The following is a 19,089-nucleotide window of genomic DNA, read 5'->3' on the forward strand; positions in this document are numbered from 1 at the left end:
AATATACATACATACATATATACAAACATACATACATATATACAAGCATGCACATATATACATGCAAATATACATACATGCAAACATACACACATATATACATGCAAACTATCATACATACATGCATACACACACACATGAAAACATACATACATACAAACAAACAAACATGCAAAGATACATATATACAAGCATGCACAAATATACATGCAAACATAAATACATGCAAACATAATTACATACATGCACATATATATAAACATACATGCAAACATACATGCAAAAATAAAAACATGCAAACATACATACATGCACATATATACATACATACATGACAACATACATACAAACATACATGACAACATACATACATACATGCAAACATACATACATGCAAACATACATACATGCAAACATAGATACACACATGCAAACATATATACATGCAAATATACATACAAACATGCACATGTATACATACATGCCAACATACATGCAAACATACATGCACATATATACATACATACATGACAACATACATACATGCAAATATACATACATACACACATGCACATATATACATACATGACAACATACATACATACATGACAACATACATACATATATATATATATATATACACACATGCAAATATACATACAAACATGCATACATACATGCAAACATACATTCATGCAAACACACATACATGCAAACATACATACATACATACAAATATACATACACACATGCACATATATACATACATGACAACATACATACATACATGACAACATACATGCAAAAATACATACATGCAAACATACATACATACATGCAAATATACATACAAACATGCACATATATACATACATGCCAACATACATGCACAGATATACATACATACATACATGACAACATACATACATGCCAACATACATACATGCCAACATACATACATACATACATACATACATACATACATACATGCCAACATACATACATGCCCAAAAAAAATAATAATACGTTCATACTTACTTTCCTCCTGTCCGGCCTCCAGCGATGACGTTTCATTCATGTCGCCGCTGCAGCCTGTGATTGGCTGCAGAGGCGGTCACGTGGGATGAAGCGTCATCCTGACGTGCGTGACCGCCACTACAGCCTGTGATTGGCTGCAGCGGCGAAAGGGATGAAACGTCATCGCTGGAGGCCGGACAGGAGGAAAGTAAGTACGAACGTATAATTTTTATTTTTTTATTACATTTATGGTATTTTCCGCGCGCCGAGCATGTACTGTGAAGGTTGCTGAAAGAGTTAGTGCAGCCCATTAACTCTATCAGCACCCTGGACAGTAGCATGCTCGGCGCACGTAAGTGACAGGTTCGGTCAGAACTAGTTCGGTCCGAACCGAACTTTTTTGTGAAATTCGGCGAACTAGCCGAACCGAACTTTTGATAAGTTCGCTCATCTCTAATTTTAACCTTCATATGGAGATCTGAACTGCAGGCATCATACTTCTTTTAGATCTGAACTAGTAGCTTAGAACATTTTGTTTTCAAAGATTGTGAAACCTGGCTTCAGTCTTTGGCATCTTCCAGAATATTTTATCAAATAAGGGTTTCTTTTATGTTGCATCTCAAACATATCTGAACAATAGGCAATAATTGGCTCATTTTGATATGAAACTAATCTTTTTTTATTAGTTTATTTTTATTTTTGCTATTAACAGCATCAAAGGTACTTTTTCACTGGCCAAGTTTGGTCGGTGCAATGATCGTTGATCAACGCTCGTTTGCTCCTTTCACAAGGAGCTAGTATGTACACAAACAATTGGAGTTACTCCAGTCGCTCGTCCCCATACATTTATATCATGCCGGCAGCACGTCTCCCTGTTTACACACCAAGATGTGGTGCCGACAACGATAATATTTTACACATTTAAAACTATACGATCAGCTGATGAACGAGCCTTTGCTCGCTCATCTGCTGATCGCTGCCCTGTTTACACAGGGCAATTATCGGGAACGAACGTTGTTTGAACGCTCGTTTATCCGATAATTGGCCAGTGTAAAAGGGCCTTTAGAGATATGTTTTACAGCAACTACATGGACCAAAGGAAATAATAGTCTGGAGCTGACCCATTGACTTTTATGAGAGAGTTTTCTATGCATGCTCTGTGACCTGTGCAGAGGTCACTGTGCAGGGAGTAGGAGGAGGGGAGCTGTGTCCATCACCTTTTGTCATTGATGGATCCTTTTGTTAACTATATATAGAGGTGTTACATTTTATTGTAATCCTGCCTGTGCTGATAATGAGATGATTGCTGAGAAGTGATCTCTGCAGAACAGGAAGTGTCAGTCTATTGTGAGGCTCAGTGGCCAGAATGAATACTGCAAGATTTTGAGGTATTTTTTTAAAAATATACTGACATCGAAATGTAAAAAATCATAACAAAAAATTCTTTCAAAATATGTTTAACATAAAAACTTGATTTAAACCATAGGTCATTTTTGGTGACACATTCCCTTTTCCTGACATTTGCTGCATACCAGTCACAGTTCTGAGATAAGCATCAGAGGGATCATACAGTTTAACAAAATTGTAACAATGACCAGAATTTATTTTTCTGGCATAGAAAAGTTGCAAAAGGCACAAAAGTCTCAATTTGCAGCGTTTTTTGGGCATTTTACGCTGCCCTGACGTTGATTATGATGCAGCACTCAGAACATTGAGTGTTGAGTTGCATATAAGGCCCTGACGCTGCTCAGTACCTTGTATGAGCTGAGGTCTGCAGTGAGAGTCTGAAAAGAGAAGCAGAGCGGTGAGCTGAGTATTTTTTTATTTTCATCTATTCTATGGGTATTGGGCCCGGCCGATTGTTATGCCACAATTTTGGTGCACTGCCAGGCAAAACATGCAACACACTACCGCTATAGCAGACATAGCGGTAGCTACGTGGCCCGCGACATGAGGGAGCCTGTGCCCAAGGGGCCCCCAAGGCCCCTTGGCGCTGATGGACGCAGATACTATTGAACACTATGGCAGAGAAGGGAGGTATCTACAAGGGGAGGCTTTGTGGCACTATCTACAAGGGGAGGTGGGGAGCCCTTTCTAGAAGGGGGGCTGTATGGCACTATCTAAAAGAGGGAGGTGGGGCCACTAACTACCGGGGGTCTGTATGGCACTATCTACTAGGGGGAGGTGGGGGACGCTATGTACAAGGGGGCTGTATGGCACGATCTACAAGGAGGAGGTAGGGGCAAAAACTACAGGGGGCTGTGTGGCACTATCTACAAGGGGGCTGTATGGCACTATTTACAGGGGGGATGTGAGGCACTATCTACAAGGGGGTCAGTATGGCACTATCTACAGGGGGTGCTGTTTGGCACAATCTACAGGTGCTCTGAATAGCACTATCTACAGAGGGGCACTATCTACAGGGGGGCTGTGTGTGGAACCCAGGGGAGGGTGTCCCTGTAAAAATGTTGCTATGAGGCCCAGTGTTTCTTAGTTATGCGCCTGAACACATTTATTAAGGGGCATTTGGCTCTTAATAAATTTGGCACATCTTACTACAGGGAGCTGTTTATTAAGACTGGCGTATGAAATGCCAGTCTTAATAAATCTCCCCCAATATGTTTGGAAATTACTGCTTGGGAATGCAATTCCCGAATATTTTAGGCATTGAGCCCCCAACTCAGAGGTATACTTTAACCCCTACCTGCACTGCCGAAAGTGTGCACCGGGAACCGGAAGGTCAGCTGTCGCCGACAGCTGACACTCCACTCTTGCCGGCCAGCAGTCCTTTGCTGCTGATTTCGGTGAATTAGCCCCTTAAATGCGGCGATCGGTTGCGATTGCCGCATTTTAGGGGTTTCTAGCATATCGGCAGACCCCGGTCTGAAATCGCAGGGATTGCCGATAGTTAGCATGGCAAATGGAAGCCAAACAATGGTCTCCGTATCTGCCATGGACAGAAGCCCATCTGGACCAACCTCCGGCTGGTCCTGATATGCTTCCTGTCAGAGTGACAGGGAGTCACTGTGTCGTTCCCGATGCACACTGTCGGCGAAAAGGTGTGCATCGGGAAACAGGAGGTCAGCTGTCCCCGACAGCTGACACTCTAGTGTTGGCGATCAGTGGCTCATCGCCGCTGATTTTGGCAATTAACACCTTAAATTTAGGGGGTTTGTAGCACATAAACAGCCCCCATGCAATTGTGGGGGTTGCTGATGCTTGTGATGGCATCTGGAGGCCAGGCAACGGCCTCCGGGTCTGCCATGTATGGAAGCCTCTGGCTGGTCCTCGTAGACTTACTGCCAGAGTGACTGTGACGTCACACTGACAGTTGGAATACATCACATTACCTAGGTAGTGTAATGTATTATAGGAGTGATCAAAGCTGCAGATAAAAAAAGAAAGTGTAAAAAAAAAGTAAAAAAAGTTTATAGAAATGTTTTATAAAAGTGTAAAAATAAAAGGTTTTGTTTTCCTATAATAAGTCATTTATTATAGGAAAAAAATGAAAACGTTAAAAAAAAAGTACACATATTTGATATCAACGCGTTCGTAACGATCCAAACGAAAAAACGATAATGTTTTTTTTTTCCCGCACGGTGAACGCCGCAAACAAAATAAATTAAAAACTATGCCAACATCGCTCTTTTTTGGTCACCGCCCCTACAAAGATATAGAATGAAAACTGATCAAAAAGTTGCATGTATGCCAAAATAGTACCAATAAAAACTATAATCCGTCCCGCAAAAAACAAGACCTCCTACAGCTTTTTTGACTAAAAAATAAAAAAGTTATGGCTCAGAATATGGTGACACAGAAAATAAATAATTTTATAGAAAAGTAATTTTAATGTGCAAACGCTGCAAAACATAAAAAAAACTATATACATATAGTATCACCGTAATCGTACCGACAGGCAGAATAAAGTAAAATGTAATATATTACGCGCGGTGAACGCCGTACGAAATAAAGAATTTAAAACGCCAAAATCGCTGTTTTTTGGTCACCTTAGCTCTAAAAAAAAATGTAATAAAAAGGGATCAAGAAGTTGTATATACCATAAAATGGTACCAATAAAAGCTACAGCTAGTCCCGCAAAAAATAAGCCCTCACACCGCTCAATCGACCATAAAATAAAAAAGTTATGGCTCTAAGAATGTGATGATACAAAACAATTTTTTTCTTAACAAATAGACTTTTCTTTGTAAAAGTAGTAGTAAAACCTATATAAATTTGGTATCACCATAATCGTATTGAGATGCAGAATAAAACTAAAGTTGTCGTTTTTACTGCACGGTGAAAGACTTAAAACCAAAACCCCAAAAACAATGCAGGAATCACCGTTTTTTCCAATTTCAGCCCGCAAATTTCAGCTGACGAAGCAGGGGGGAAGATTAGAGGCGGTGGAGATAGCCATGCACCACGTGGACACTGACTTTATAGATCTCCGTCAACTAGTTCAGGACACGAGATTAGAAAACCAGAAGCTCTGGGATAGAGTTGAAGACCTGGAAAACAGGTCTGGTAGAAATAACCTGCGTATAGTAGGCCTGCCAGAGTCGGTGCTGGCAAAAGATCTACGGCGCCTGTGTGAATTAGACCTACCTGACGCTTTGGGGATTCGCCACCCGTGCAAGGTGGAGTGTGCTCATAGAGTTGGGCCGGATCTCCGTCCCGCCGCAGGAGAAAAACAAATGGCGAGAAACAGACCGTGTCAAGTCATTGTTAAATACTTCGATTACTCGGACAGAATGTCTTTACTAAAGGCCTTTAAAAGCAGGTGTGAGGGTCTGGATTACAAAGGTCATCGCATTTTGATCTTCGGTGACTTCTCAGCAGAAGTCACGAAAAAAACGACGAGCTTTCTCCCAGATTTGTTCAGCTTTGTACAAACGACAAGTCAAGTTTGCATTACTATACTCAGCAATCCTAAAGGTTGCGAACAAAGATGGCTCCTACGATACCTTTTCTTCACCGGAATTAGCAGCGGCCATCTTGGAGCCCATATCTTCTGAACTTCCGTCTTGTCCACACATTCCGGGTATTGAATCGCGTGAGAAGACCAGAGACGACAACTCTTCATCAGACGGTTTCTCATCTTCAACACCCAAACCACAAAGACTTTGAAATCTCCCGCAACAACTTCTATGACCGGCGCCTAATCGGAAGAGGCCAAGTTTTCGTAGACGACCACGTCTTGGGCAGGATATCCTTTTTATTAGTATAAGATTGTAATGCTCTGTGGTTAATGATATTTGAAATTCTTATATCTGTTACACGTCATGCTCGATATGGCACTTCTGAAGCCATATGTTAGCTGTTTTATCTATTGTAACTACATCTGGTGCATGTATATGTAGCACTACATCCACACCAGCGGTTTAGATAGATAGGAACAGTTCTCCGTTATTGCTCTAACTCTTTGCACGACAGTTGTATCTTTATATGTCGGAAATAAGTGAAGTTCAACGACACAAGCACATGGTTGGTACACTTTTGCATAGACTACCATGTTGTGGGGTATTCCCATTGTTAGATACCACTTTGGTTATATATTTTTCTTTTAAAGGGGAGGTTTTGCTCTTAGACATCCACAAAGATATGCCACTAAGGTTACTTGTTTATGAGAATAGTATCGTGGAACATTAAAGGGCTCAAGTGACCCCATAAGCGCATGATGGTTCTGCGCCATCTCAAACGATTAAAAACAGACATCAAGCTTCTCCAAGAAACGCATCTTACAGCTTCAGATTATCATCGTATGCAAAAGTTGTGGGTAGGTCATGTATATGGGTCCCCTGCTCAGCAGTCTAAGGCCGGAGTTCTTATACTCATTACATAAAAATCTCCCTTATTCGGTCTCGAGCACTACATCTGACTTAGAGGGAAGGTCGGTAAATGTGCAACTTACTGGTCCTACAGATTCTATTAGTATATACAATGTCTATGGTCCAAATGTTCGTAGTCCCCCCTTCTTCCACACTTTGAGTAATGTACTTGTGGCAGATCCTAATCCAACTAAACTTGTGGGTGGTGACCTCAACGTGGTGCTACAACCCGCAGAGGATAGGCGTAACCCTAATAAACCCGCGCTCCTAACAGTACAGCCTAAAGACACCACATTTTCTTGCCGAAACAGGCCTGCATGACTCCTGGCGCCTATATCATCCTGACGGTAGGGAGTATACCCACTACTCACACGCTCAGCAATCATGGTCGCGTATAGACTACACTTTAGTATCGACCTCTCTTCTACAGCGGATGCATCACTGCGATATTGAATCTATGGTTATCTCAGATCATTCTCCAGTAACTCTAGACATACATGATTGCTTTCCTAGGGGCACAGATATCAGATGAGTCATTCCAAACTCTACTCAAGGGATGGTGGCTAGAGTTTGAAGCCACTAATGGGGCCCATTCACTAGACTCTCAATTATTCTGGGACACCTCAAAAGTGGTTATGAGAGGTCATCTTATAGCGTATGTTGCAAAACTTAAATCTCAGACAAAGAAAAAAATAGCGGAATTTAGCTTTGCACTAAGGCAGGCTTACACCCGCTTTCAGACCACTCCAACTCCACAATATAAAGATGCTTGGCAGAAAGCAAAGGGGGAGTATGAGCTGTGGATAGACAAAGGGGAGAGGCTGAAGCGTTCGGCTTTGGAAGCTAAAATGTTTCGTTATGGTAACAAAGCGGGGAGATTGCTGGCCCGTTTGTCCAGACCAGTGGGATCACAGTTTCATATTGCTTCTTTGAAGGATAGAGATGGGCAGTCACATACACATCCAACACAGATTAATACCATTTTGAGACAATTTTATGATGATTTATATGCTAGACCTCCACATAATTCGGACTCGCTCCCTTCCGCTTTTGAGTCCTTGAATTTACCTACTCTCACTGAAGATGAAAAAACCCTCTTAAATTCTCCTATTACAGAAGCAGAACTCAAAACATGTATAGATTCCTTGAAACTCCAGAAAGCATCGGGTCCTGATGGTTACGCAAACGAATATTTTAAGATCCTGAGAGACCAGATTACACCTTGTTTGACTCGTTTATATAATGGCTATATGTCAGGCCACCAAATTCCTGCTTCCTCCAATGTTGCATACATAAAGGTTCTACCAAAACCAGGAAAAGATCCTTAATTAGCCTCCTCCTATCGCCCAATTTCGTTAATCAACTCCGATTTAAAGTTGATTTCTAAAATTATGGCAGATAGACTAGCTACTATACTCCCTCGATTAATCTCTCCTACTCAAGTGGGTTTTGTGAAAGGCCGATCAGCGGTGTCTAACATTCGTAAGATACTTACTGTCCTTGATGATATTAAAGTCAATCCTTCTGCACACTCATCCCCAGCTATCCTCACTATTGATGCTGAAAAAGCCTTTGATATGGTTAGTTGGGATTGGCTGGGTAGAACATTGGACTCTATGAGCATTGTGGGGCCTTTCCGTTCATTTATTCGAGCCCTTTACTCAACGCCGTCCGCAAAAATATATACTCCAGGTTTTCTATCCTCATCAATCCCATTAGCCAGAGGGACACGGCAGGGCTGTCCGCTTTCGCCACTCCTCTTTAACCTTGCTTTAGAACCCTTTATCCGCACATTAGAGGCTGATGATAACATTAAAGGTATCACAGTAGGAACCGAAGTGCTTAAGGCATCTTTCTTTGCCGACGATGTCTTGGTGTTCTTATCTGATCCTCTCCACGATCTCTCTCGTATATTTGATCTTTTGAAGGATTTTGAATGTCACTCGGGTTTCAAAGTTAATGTCACAAAATGCGAATTGTTAGACTTGTCCGGCAAAGCTATGTTCCGGTGACTATAGCCAAGTCATCTATTAAATATCTAGGCATACATATTGGCCGCTCTCCCGATACATTGTACACTCTCGATTACCCACCAATTATGAATAAAATTACTCAGGACCTACAGCGCTGGCAACACTTACCCCTTTCCTTTATAGAACGATGTCATCTTCTGAAAATGGTTAGCTTCCCAAGATTACTCTACCCAATGCAGACAATTCCTCTCCTTCTGAAACACACTGACATCATGAAGATGAATTCAATGTTCTCCTCTTACATTTGGAATAAAAAACGACCTAGAATTGCCCTTAAGAAGCTCATGGTACCGAAGGAGGGGGGGGGGGTTAATATTTCTGACCTTCGCAGCTACAACTTAGCATGCTTAGCACGACATGGCCTTGATTGGTTGCAAGGTTCGAACTTCTACTCTAATTACACTCTAGAGGCTGGGGTGGTGGCTCCTTTACATCTGTCCTCTTTATTACACACTTCATTTCGGAACATTGCACCCGCAGTTAGACATCGTATCTCGCTTCGGGACACCATTATGGCTTGGAAGTGCATTAGATCTCTTCTAGGTCTTCCACAACACATCTCCAAGCATATGAGTTTATGGGGTCATCCAGAGTTTCCACAAGGGAGGGAGAACCCTCATTTTCGTGAATTACACTTGTTGGGGATATCTAGATTGAGCCATTTGTTGCATTCCACTGACAGTCGTTATATGACTTTCCAAGAATTACAAGTCTCAAAGAATGTCTCTTCGCGCCACCACTTAGCTTACTGCCAACTAATATCTTTTCTGAAGGCGAGGATACATGATATTGCTCTGGAATGCTCGGGGAATCCCTTAGATACTTTAATCCTGGATCCACCTGTTAAATCTTCCTTATCCTCTCTCTATCGTAAACTGAGAGCAGCACTTACCAAAGCCACCTCTTCCACAATGTTTAAGGCGTGGAATAGGGAGATACCTTCTCTGGATCTTACGCAGCAGTTACTAGAGGGGTGAGCACGGGTGCGTAAAGCAGTCATTTGTGAACAATGGCGGGAAACACACTTTAAATTCCTCCATAGAGCTATCTATGGATTTGACATACCCCCCCATCCTAATTTCCCGGATAGACTGGTGGCTTCTCCAAGATGCCATTCTCCCAAGACAAATCTGTTTCATGGGCTGTGGTCTTGTCCTAAATTATTTCTGTATTGGAAGGAGATAGTAGAGGTCATAAGAGATACATGGGGGTTATCTCTTGAAATGGAGCCGCTACCTCTTTTGTTTCATGTGTTTCCGGTACTCCCGAGCATTCTGGATGCTTTACATGCCTTCCTTCTGGTGGCCAAAAGATCCCTACTCGCCCTTTGGCTTAAACCGCAGACACCGTCAATTGCTGAGGTTATAACAGAAATGAAAAAGTGTATCTCTATGGATAGGCTGGAAATTACGCGTACTGCAGAATCTTGTTCCTCGAAGTTTTTCAAAAAATGGAAAACTTTTTTATGTAAACATTTCCAGCCCAATGAGATTAAAGATTTGATGGTGCCCTTTTACTCTACTTCTTGGTACTTGACGAGGGCAGTGGCAGGGACGTTGGGAGTTCTGAAGGAGTAGGCTGAATCGCATATATAGGTAGTAATAGTAAGGGGATGCTGTAAGTCCACGATACTCTCCTGTACGTGTGATTATCTCTGTTTTTTCTATGTAACCCTGAAATTGCATTATATGGATGTCATAGGGCGGGGGGAGGGGGGTTGTTAAATTTTGTTACACTTTGTTAACTCTGTTAAATTTGCTACAACGCATCGGCTAATTCGGCCACCTTCTTCTTCTGTATGATATATGAGACTTTATACTGGCATTTATGATTGTTTCATTTTACTGCCGAATGCAATGCCTCACTTAAGTTTATTTTTATTTTGAAAACCAATAAAATTATGTTATAAAACAAATGAATTTCAGCAAAAAAAATGTAATTTGTAAATTTCACCTCTTTGCCTTAATTCCTGTGAAACGCCTGAAGGGTTCAAATACTTTCTGAATTGAATACTTTGAGGGGTGCAGTTTTCAAAATGGGGTGATTCATGGGACTTTTTAATATATAAGGCCCTCAAAGCCACTGCAGAACTGAACTGGTCCCTGAAAAAATAGCCTTTTGAAACTTTATGGAGAATATGAGAAATTGCTGCTAAAGTTCTAAGCCTTGTAACGTCCTAGAAAAATAAAAGGACATGAAAAAAACGATGCAAACAAAGTAGACATATGGAAAATGTTAACTAGTAACTATTTTGTGTGGTATTACCATCTGTTTTACAAGCAGACACATTTTAATTTAGAAAAATGAAAATGTTTGCACATTTTTGCAAATTTTCGTTCAAATTTTACGTTTTCCACAAATAAATATTGAATTTATCGACCAAATTTTTTAACTAACATAAAGTACAATATGTCACGATAGGTTAAAGCATTCCAAAGTTATTACCACATAAAGCGAAACATGTCAGATTTGAAAAAATCATCTGTGTCCACGAGGCCAAAACAGGCTGTGTCCTGAAGGGGTTAAGACAGTCATTATGGTTCTGCAACAGTAATTATCTTTTGTGATGAGAAGAAAATGTGCCTTTACTTTACAAGCTGCCTTACATGTGTTTGTTTATTACAACCATCAAGGCTCACATACAAAAAGAATGTTGTCTCATGGTATTTAACACTAAACTGTCTTTGTTTGATGCTTGTCACATAATCCTCCCTATCTAGTTTACCCTAGAGGCAATCATGGCTTGTCTACCTGTTGACCTATATTTCTTCTTTCAGCTATTAAATGGTTGAGTAACTCCACAAGAATGCTGAGTAGCCAAGGCTTTTTGTCCAGTGTTGGTAACTTTATGAGGTTCCGTTTGTGTACAAACCACTCCACAGCAACCACTTGCTTGTTTCTTCCTTTGTGTTTGTTGCAGATGAATTAGAATGGAGACTACAGGCCTCTACCAGACTGCTCTCCTTTTTCTGGGAGTAGCAATAGTGTATGGCACAATGCAGCTATAATCTAACTTATACAAGGTGTAGTGTGCTAATTTGCTTTAAAGGAAAGGTGTCATGTTTTTTTTTATTTAGTAATTTTATGGCTTTTTATATAATTGAAACAAATAAATATTTTATTTATGTTGTCACCTAGAAATTTTTAATTTATTCATACTTTTCGTTCTCTATGGGGCGGACATTTTTTTTCCATGTGTGTATGTGTGGATAAGGGCCGGTTCACATCAGCATTCGCTTTCCGTTCAGGGGTTCTGTCGGAGGTTTCCGTCGTGGAACCCCGCAACGGAAAGTCAAACGGAAACCACGGCTTCCGTTTGCATCAGCATTGATATCAATGGTGACGGAAACATTGCTAATTTCCATTTGACTTTCCGTTGCGGGGTTCCATGACGGAAACCTCTGACGGAACCCCTGAACGGAAAGCGAACGATGATGTGAACCGGCCCTTAACGACGCATACTAAGATGCTATACGGCACATACAATGCCATAGAGAATGCGAACGGGAACCGTTCCATTCTCCGAAGCTTGCACCGTCTGTATGTGAACTACGCATGCTCTGTCATGCACAGTTCACAACAGTAGTACAAAGAAGCTCGTTCCTAGAGAGAAATCCAGCGCCATTTTCCTCTGGAGCGGAAGACGCTGCCGTACTGTAAGATGGCTTAGAAAACTCACAAAAGTGCCCTTTTTATGCCACCCTCGCTACTATTGTGGAAAGTGGCGTGGCTTCTTAAAAGAGGTCAGAGCCACAGCGTCCTGACAAATTTCACTCTATGAGGCGTAGCAAGGTAGAGGCCTGTGCCAGGGCTCGTACCTTGCCCCCCCCCCCCATCAGACTACCTATCGAAAAGTCTGATAAAAAAAAAAAAGAAGTATGCTCACCTTAGCGCTCCTCTTCTCCCCTCCGAGTACCCTCTGGCACCCTCTACATGCCGCGGCTCATAGAATGTACTGATGCCGGGCAGTGTCAGAATGATGCATGCGATGCAGCACTGATGACGTTAAGTGCTGCATTGCATATAAGGGCCCTGACGCTGCTCGGCAACAGAACTTTTTATGAGCCGCCGCATGCTGTGGGAGCTTGAGGGGAATAGATGAGCGGTGAGGTGAGTTTTCTTGTTTTTTATTTTATGGCCGATGAAAAGGGGGGAATGGATGGTGCACAGCCGTGGTTGTTGCACCATAATTGTGTTGCGCGGTCAGCCGAAAGACGCAATACATTTTTTATTGAGGCATTCGCATCTTACTCCAACTTTCTTTCTATTAAGACAGGCGTAGGAAACGCCAAGCTTAATAAATTCTCCCCTTACAGTTGATAGTAGGAGCTCTCTTATTCAGGAAAAACTTATTTTATCCAGATCAGCGAGCAGCTGTCTCTTGAGGACCCAGTACCTCAATGCATTATGGGTAGCCTATTGATTTCAATAGACAACATGTAATGCTTAATTTTCCCTGTGGTGGCACTGCAGGAGAACTGAACACTTTCTGATGGGTTATCTCACAGTTTACAGCTGATCACTAGGGGTGTCAGCAGCAGGACATCGAGTGATCAGCTTATTTTGAGGGAACTGTCTAACAAAAAGGGATAGTAAAAGAGACAACCCCTCAAAGAATTAATAGTCACCAAAACGAAATTATGTTTGCAACAAATTTTCACATACTTTGAGATGTATTGTGAGCATACCTTCAGCTACTTTCAGCCACACATAAACAGTTGTAATAAGTTTACTTGGCCACTTTTCAGCTGTAGTCTATAGGCTCCTGGTTCTGCCACCATTCTGGGCTTTATGCTCTAAGTAGCCTCAGTGCCAACATGTCAGATGATGGAAGTACATTATGCATCTCCGTCTAGCCAATTTAAGCCTTTCCCTGTCAAAGATGTATCTCACATGTTCTTGCAGGGTGGGACTTCAGTAGCCAAGGACGTGTTTCATATGTCCTTGCTACTAAAGGCTCTAGCTCAAGCTAGATTGCAGCTAGAGCTGTGTCCTAGTTCTTGTTTTAAATATAAAAATGTAGCTGTGAACGAACCCAAGATAGAGAAGGTTGTAGTGTGGGTAGTATATATTTGAAGCTCACACTTCAGCCCCTGTGGAGGAGGAGAGGATGGACCAGCGGGGGCTGTGCTGACAGCCTGCAAAGGAGATCTTAGATCCTTGACCTTTCCCAGTATGGCTGTAGATGACCCTCGGGGGAGGGGTAACGTGAACTTTTGTTCATGTTTTCAACCCCCCTTATCAATCAGAGAGCATACTTTTTCTCTGATTGTCACCTATAGGGGTATTTTTGTTTTTCCAGAAAAGGAAAATAGTATATTGATACCACAACTCAAACTTTTACCAGCGGCCAGATCACAGTGTCAAATAATTTACACCAAACACAATAAGTGATTAGAGTTAGACTGCCGGTCAATTTGCATCTTTTCCTATGACTTTTGCAAAATCATGGCAAAAACCTTTTTTTTTCTACTGCTACATGTGAACACAGCCTTGGAGTTTGTATAGGGAATGGAAACTGATATAGCTATATAATTCCCCAATATAATTTGTATTAAAATATTTGTTGGCGCCTTTCTGCAATTTAGCAGTTTCTTTAACACACGCACCTGTGAAAATGTGTGTAATGGATGAACTCCTCACATCTTACAGTTTTTTGCAGAGTACATTTTGGGGAATTAATAAACTATTAAATAATTCTCCTGAGGTGGAGCTACCCCACAGCCTCTGACGCTGTCCTATCAGCATGAAGCTGCTTCACACAGTGTAAGTGACTAAAGCTGGAGGGAAGGGGGATCACTTCAAACAGCCATATCTCGGGCTGTGGACCACCTACAACAGTGCTTCTGGTGGCATATGAAAGAGGAGATTCTAATCTTTCATATGACACCAGTTGAAAACACAATCAGGAATGGAAGCTGTATACTATATAATCACGCTGTGTTGCTGAACAGGGAAGGGGGGACGCTGTATGCTGATTGGACAGCATCATACAGAAAACATTACACCGCCCAGAGTGAAAAGAAAGAGTCGCCTCCTATTGGGCTATTAGAGCCACATTACATATTTAGAAAAATGCTCATAACTTTTAAAATACTAAACGTTTTTGTAATCAAATTACACTGTAGTTATCACCATCATAGTGCCTATTAGATTAGTTAGGAGCAGGGCCGGCCTTAGGAAATATGGAGCCCTGTGCGAAATAATCTTTGGCACACCACCCCATCATTAAAAAAAAATGCCCCATAAAAAATGATAATACCCCTTTAGTGCCCTCATACAGTATAATAATAATATTTAATAATATATTACAACCCCTTCAAGGTCACAGTATTTTGTTCTCTAATTGTGCCCACCGTATTAACCCCTTAGTGACCACCAATACGCCTTTTCACGTGAGCCTAGTCTAAGTCCTGCACAGGTGTCCCATGCAGGCAGGAGCCGGGGCTCTGCTGTCTGATGACAGCTGGGCTCCTGCTCCAACAAGTTTACTTCGATCGCGGCCATTTAACCTGTTAAATGCCGCCGTCAATAGCATTTAACTTGTTTACAGAGGGAGTGAGCTCCCTCTGTCACATATCGGCGGCCCGCAAATGTAATCGCGGGTCTCTGATGGGGTGTCATGGCAGCCGGGGGCTTGATAAAAGCCCCCAGGTCTGCCCTGGACATATGCCTATTAGGACGCGCCGGAGGCACGTCCTAATAGATTGCCTGTCAGATTTACACTGACAGGCAATAATGCTCTGGTATACAAAGTATCTGAAGATCGCACAGTAAAGTCCCCTAGTGGGACTAATGAAATAAGTCATAAATGTGAAATAAAGATTAATAGTAAAAATTACAGTAAAAAAATAAAACCATTTTTTTCCATAAAAAGTGGTTTTATTTAGTAAAAGTGTAAAAAATAAATAAAAGTACACATATATGGTATCGCCGCGACTGTAATGACTCAGTTAATAAAGTTAATATGTAATTTAAACCGCAAGGTGAAAAAAACACGCAAAAAACAATGGCGAAATTGCAATTTTTTTACATTGCCCCCCAAAAAAGTCATAATAAAAATGATTCAATAAGTTCTATATACCCCAAAACAGTACCAATCAAAATTACGTCTCATCCCGCAGAAAATAAGCCCAAAAAATCACTACATTGATGGAAAAATAAAAAAGTTACGGCTCTTGGAAAGCAACGATGTAAAAACAAATAATTTTAGTTCAAAAGTGTTTTTATTGTGCAAAAGTCATAAAACATAAAAACCGTCTACATATATGATATCGCCGTAATCGTACCGACCCATAGAATAAAGGTAACATGTTATTTACGCCGCACAGTGAACGGCGTCAATTTAAAAATGCATAGAACAATGGTGGAATTTCAGTTTTTTTTTATAATCCCCCCAAAAAAAGTTTATAAAAGTTAATAAAAAAATTATATGTACCCTAAAATGGTGCTTTTAAAAAGTACAACTAATCCCGCAAAAAACAAGTCCTCATACAGCTATGTAGACGAAAAATAAAAAAGTTATAGCTCTTTGAATGCGACTATAGAAAAACGAATAAAATAGCTTGGTCATTAGGGCCTAAAATGGGCTGGTCACTAAGGGGTTAAGCACCCTGTAGTAGCCCTACACAGTATAATGTCCGCTTAGTGGCCCCCACACAGTATAGTGCCCCCCTGAAGATTTTGCCATACAGCCTCCCTGTAGACAGTGCCATAATCCCCCACCTCCTCCCTGTAGATCATGTCATACAGTCCCCCACCCCTCCCTTGTAGATAGTGCCCCCAAACAAAAACAAAAAATGTACTCACCTAGGCCTCGTTCCCACAATGAACTGAGCTGCTCCATGACGAGATTCTTGCATAGGACGGCGTGATCCTGTAGCCTAGTTTCCCAACCTTTTCGTACTCGAGGCAGCACTGGAAAAATAAAATTTCCTCAGGGAACCCCTACTAAAAATTGTTTTGAGAAAGACCGAAAACGGCTAAAAACAAACACTACACTCGTAGGGTATGTTCACACTCGTTTTTTGTGAGGCCTCAAAATTCTTTCAGTGTTTTTTCTTAAGCCATTGAAGTTAATGCAAAAGACGCAGGAAAAAAGCTTCAAACGAGTGCCACAGGTATTTTTTGCCTCCTATTAATTTCAATTGGAGGTCAGAGGCGGAAACCACTTGAAGACCATCAGCCCCCCCACTCACAGAAAAATGACCATCAGCCCCCACTCACAAATTCCCCTTGTAGGTAGCGCCACACAGCCCCTTGTGGGTAGTGCCACACAGCCCCTTGTAGGTAGCGCCACACAGCCCCTTGTAGGTAGCATCACACAGCCCCTTGTAGGTAGCGCCACGCAGCCCCCTTGTAGGTAGAGCCACACAGCCCCCTTGTAGTTAGCGCCACACAGCCCCCTTGTAGTTAGCGCCACACAGCCCCCTTGTAGTTAGCGCCACACTGCCCCCTTGTAGATAGCGCCTGTAATGTCCATGGCTGCGGGCTGTCAGCTCCAGCCTCCCGCTGACAACCGCAGCCACGAGTCGGCAAGCGCTGGCCCCAGCCTCCTCCTCAGGAGACGCCAGCGCTTGCATCCACTCACCTCCGCCAGAGCCCGCAGGGTGCGCACGCACGCTCGTCCCCGCTCTTAAAGGGGCAGCGCGCGCACCGGACATCATGAACGACCTTTGACCCGTGAGTACCCTGGGCTATAAGAGGGGTCCAGCCAGCCCTAGTTCGATGCCTGAGCGTTGTTGTGTATTCCTAGTCTGTCTATGCAAATTGGTCCCTTAGTGTTTCCTGATCCCAGTGTTTCCCGTTCCTGCTCCTGTTCCTATATCCCGTGCTTGCTATTGCCGTGCTGTGCCGTGCTTGCCATTGCCGTGCTGTGCCGTGCTTGCCATTGCCGTGCCATGCTGGATACCACTCTTGACTGCCTACGCACGCCTGCCGTCACCTGCTGCCTAGTTTCTGCCAAGCTACTGTCCGTGCTGCCACAGGTACCCTCTATACAAACTATAGACATTGTCCTGCACCCTGTTGGCCAGCTGCCCTACCGCCAAGGCAGTATGGCCCAGTGGGTCCACAGACCCTTCGTGACAGCGCCACACAGCCCCCTTGTAGATATCGCCACACAGCCCCCTTGTAGAGAACGCCACACAGCCCCCTTGTAGAGAGCACCACACAGCCCCCTGTAGAGAGCGCCACCCAGCCCCCAGTAGAGAGCGCCACACAGTCCCCTGTAGAGGGCACCACACAGCCCCCTGGTAGGGAGTGCCAAACAGCCCCCTGGTAAGGAGTGCCACACAGCCCCCTGGTAGGGAGTGCCACACAGCCCCCTGGTAGGGAGTGCCACACAGCCCCTGGTAGGGAGTGCTACACAGCCCCCTGGTAGGTCGTGCCACACAGCCCACAGCCCCGTTGTTAGTAGTGCCACACAGCCCCCTTGTAGGTAGTGCCACACAGCCCACAGCCTCCTTGTAGGTAGTGCCACACAGCCCACAGGTAGATAGCACACCACCTTTCTGTAGATAGCGCCACTGTAGCTCCCCGAAGGAGCGGAATCCCTGTGTGGCCGGGTATTCCGCTCCTGGAGTTCTCCGCTTGATGTCTCTGTCCATATATTGACAGTGACATCTGGGGAAACTCCTGAAGCGGAATGCCCGTCCACTGCGTTGCCGACGCCGTGACCAGGGATTCTACTCCAAGAGAAGCTCCTGTCGTCTGTGTCCATTTATGGACAGTGACGTCATTGGCTTCTCCTGGAGTGGAATCTCCGGTCACAGCATCTGCAATGCTGTGGATGGGGATTCCGCTTCAGGAGTTTTCCCAAATGTCACTGTCAATTTAACTACACCCCTCAAGGAACTTATCGAGGGGTATAGTGGGCATTTAGATCCCACAGGTTTATTGCTGCATTTTGTGGAATTAGGCTGTGCAATTGAAAATCACATTTTTCCAATAAAAGGTACAAATTTTTAATTTTGACAAGGAATAAAGGAAAAAAAACACCCCAACATATGTAAAGCAATTTCTTCCGATTATGGCAATACCCCATATGTGGTAATAAACTGCTGTTTGGACCCACAGCAGGCCTCAGAAGAGAAGGAGCACCATTTGGATTTCTGATTTAGCTGGAATAGTTTTCAGTGCCGTGTCGCGTTTGCAATGCACTGGAGGGATGAAAACAGTGGAAACCCCCCAAAAGTGACCCCATTTTGGAA

At 42.9% G+C, this 19,089-nt stretch overlaps 1 protein-coding gene across 1 annotated transcript in view; it reads left to right on the forward strand.

Moving 5' to 3' along the window:
• Positions 1-1,176: 1,176 nt before the first annotated feature.
• Positions 1,177-19,089, forward strand: part of LMO7 (LIM domain 7) — a 205,145-nt gene continuing 187,232 nt past the window's right edge. Inside the window, 1 exon segment of the mRNA XM_075852339.1 lies at positions 1,177-1,225. Within this exon segment, the coding sequence (XP_075708454.1) occupies positions 1,190-1,225 (36 nt within the window). The 5' untranslated portion in view covers positions 1,177-1,189.

The sequence above is a fragment of the Rhinoderma darwinii genome, chromosome 2, assembly GCF_050947455.1.
Source record: "Rhinoderma darwinii isolate aRhiDar2 chromosome 2, aRhiDar2.hap1, whole genome shotgun sequence".
NCBI classification, from domain to species: domain Eukaryota; kingdom Metazoa; phylum Chordata; class Amphibia; order Anura; family Rhinodermatidae; genus Rhinoderma; species Rhinoderma darwinii.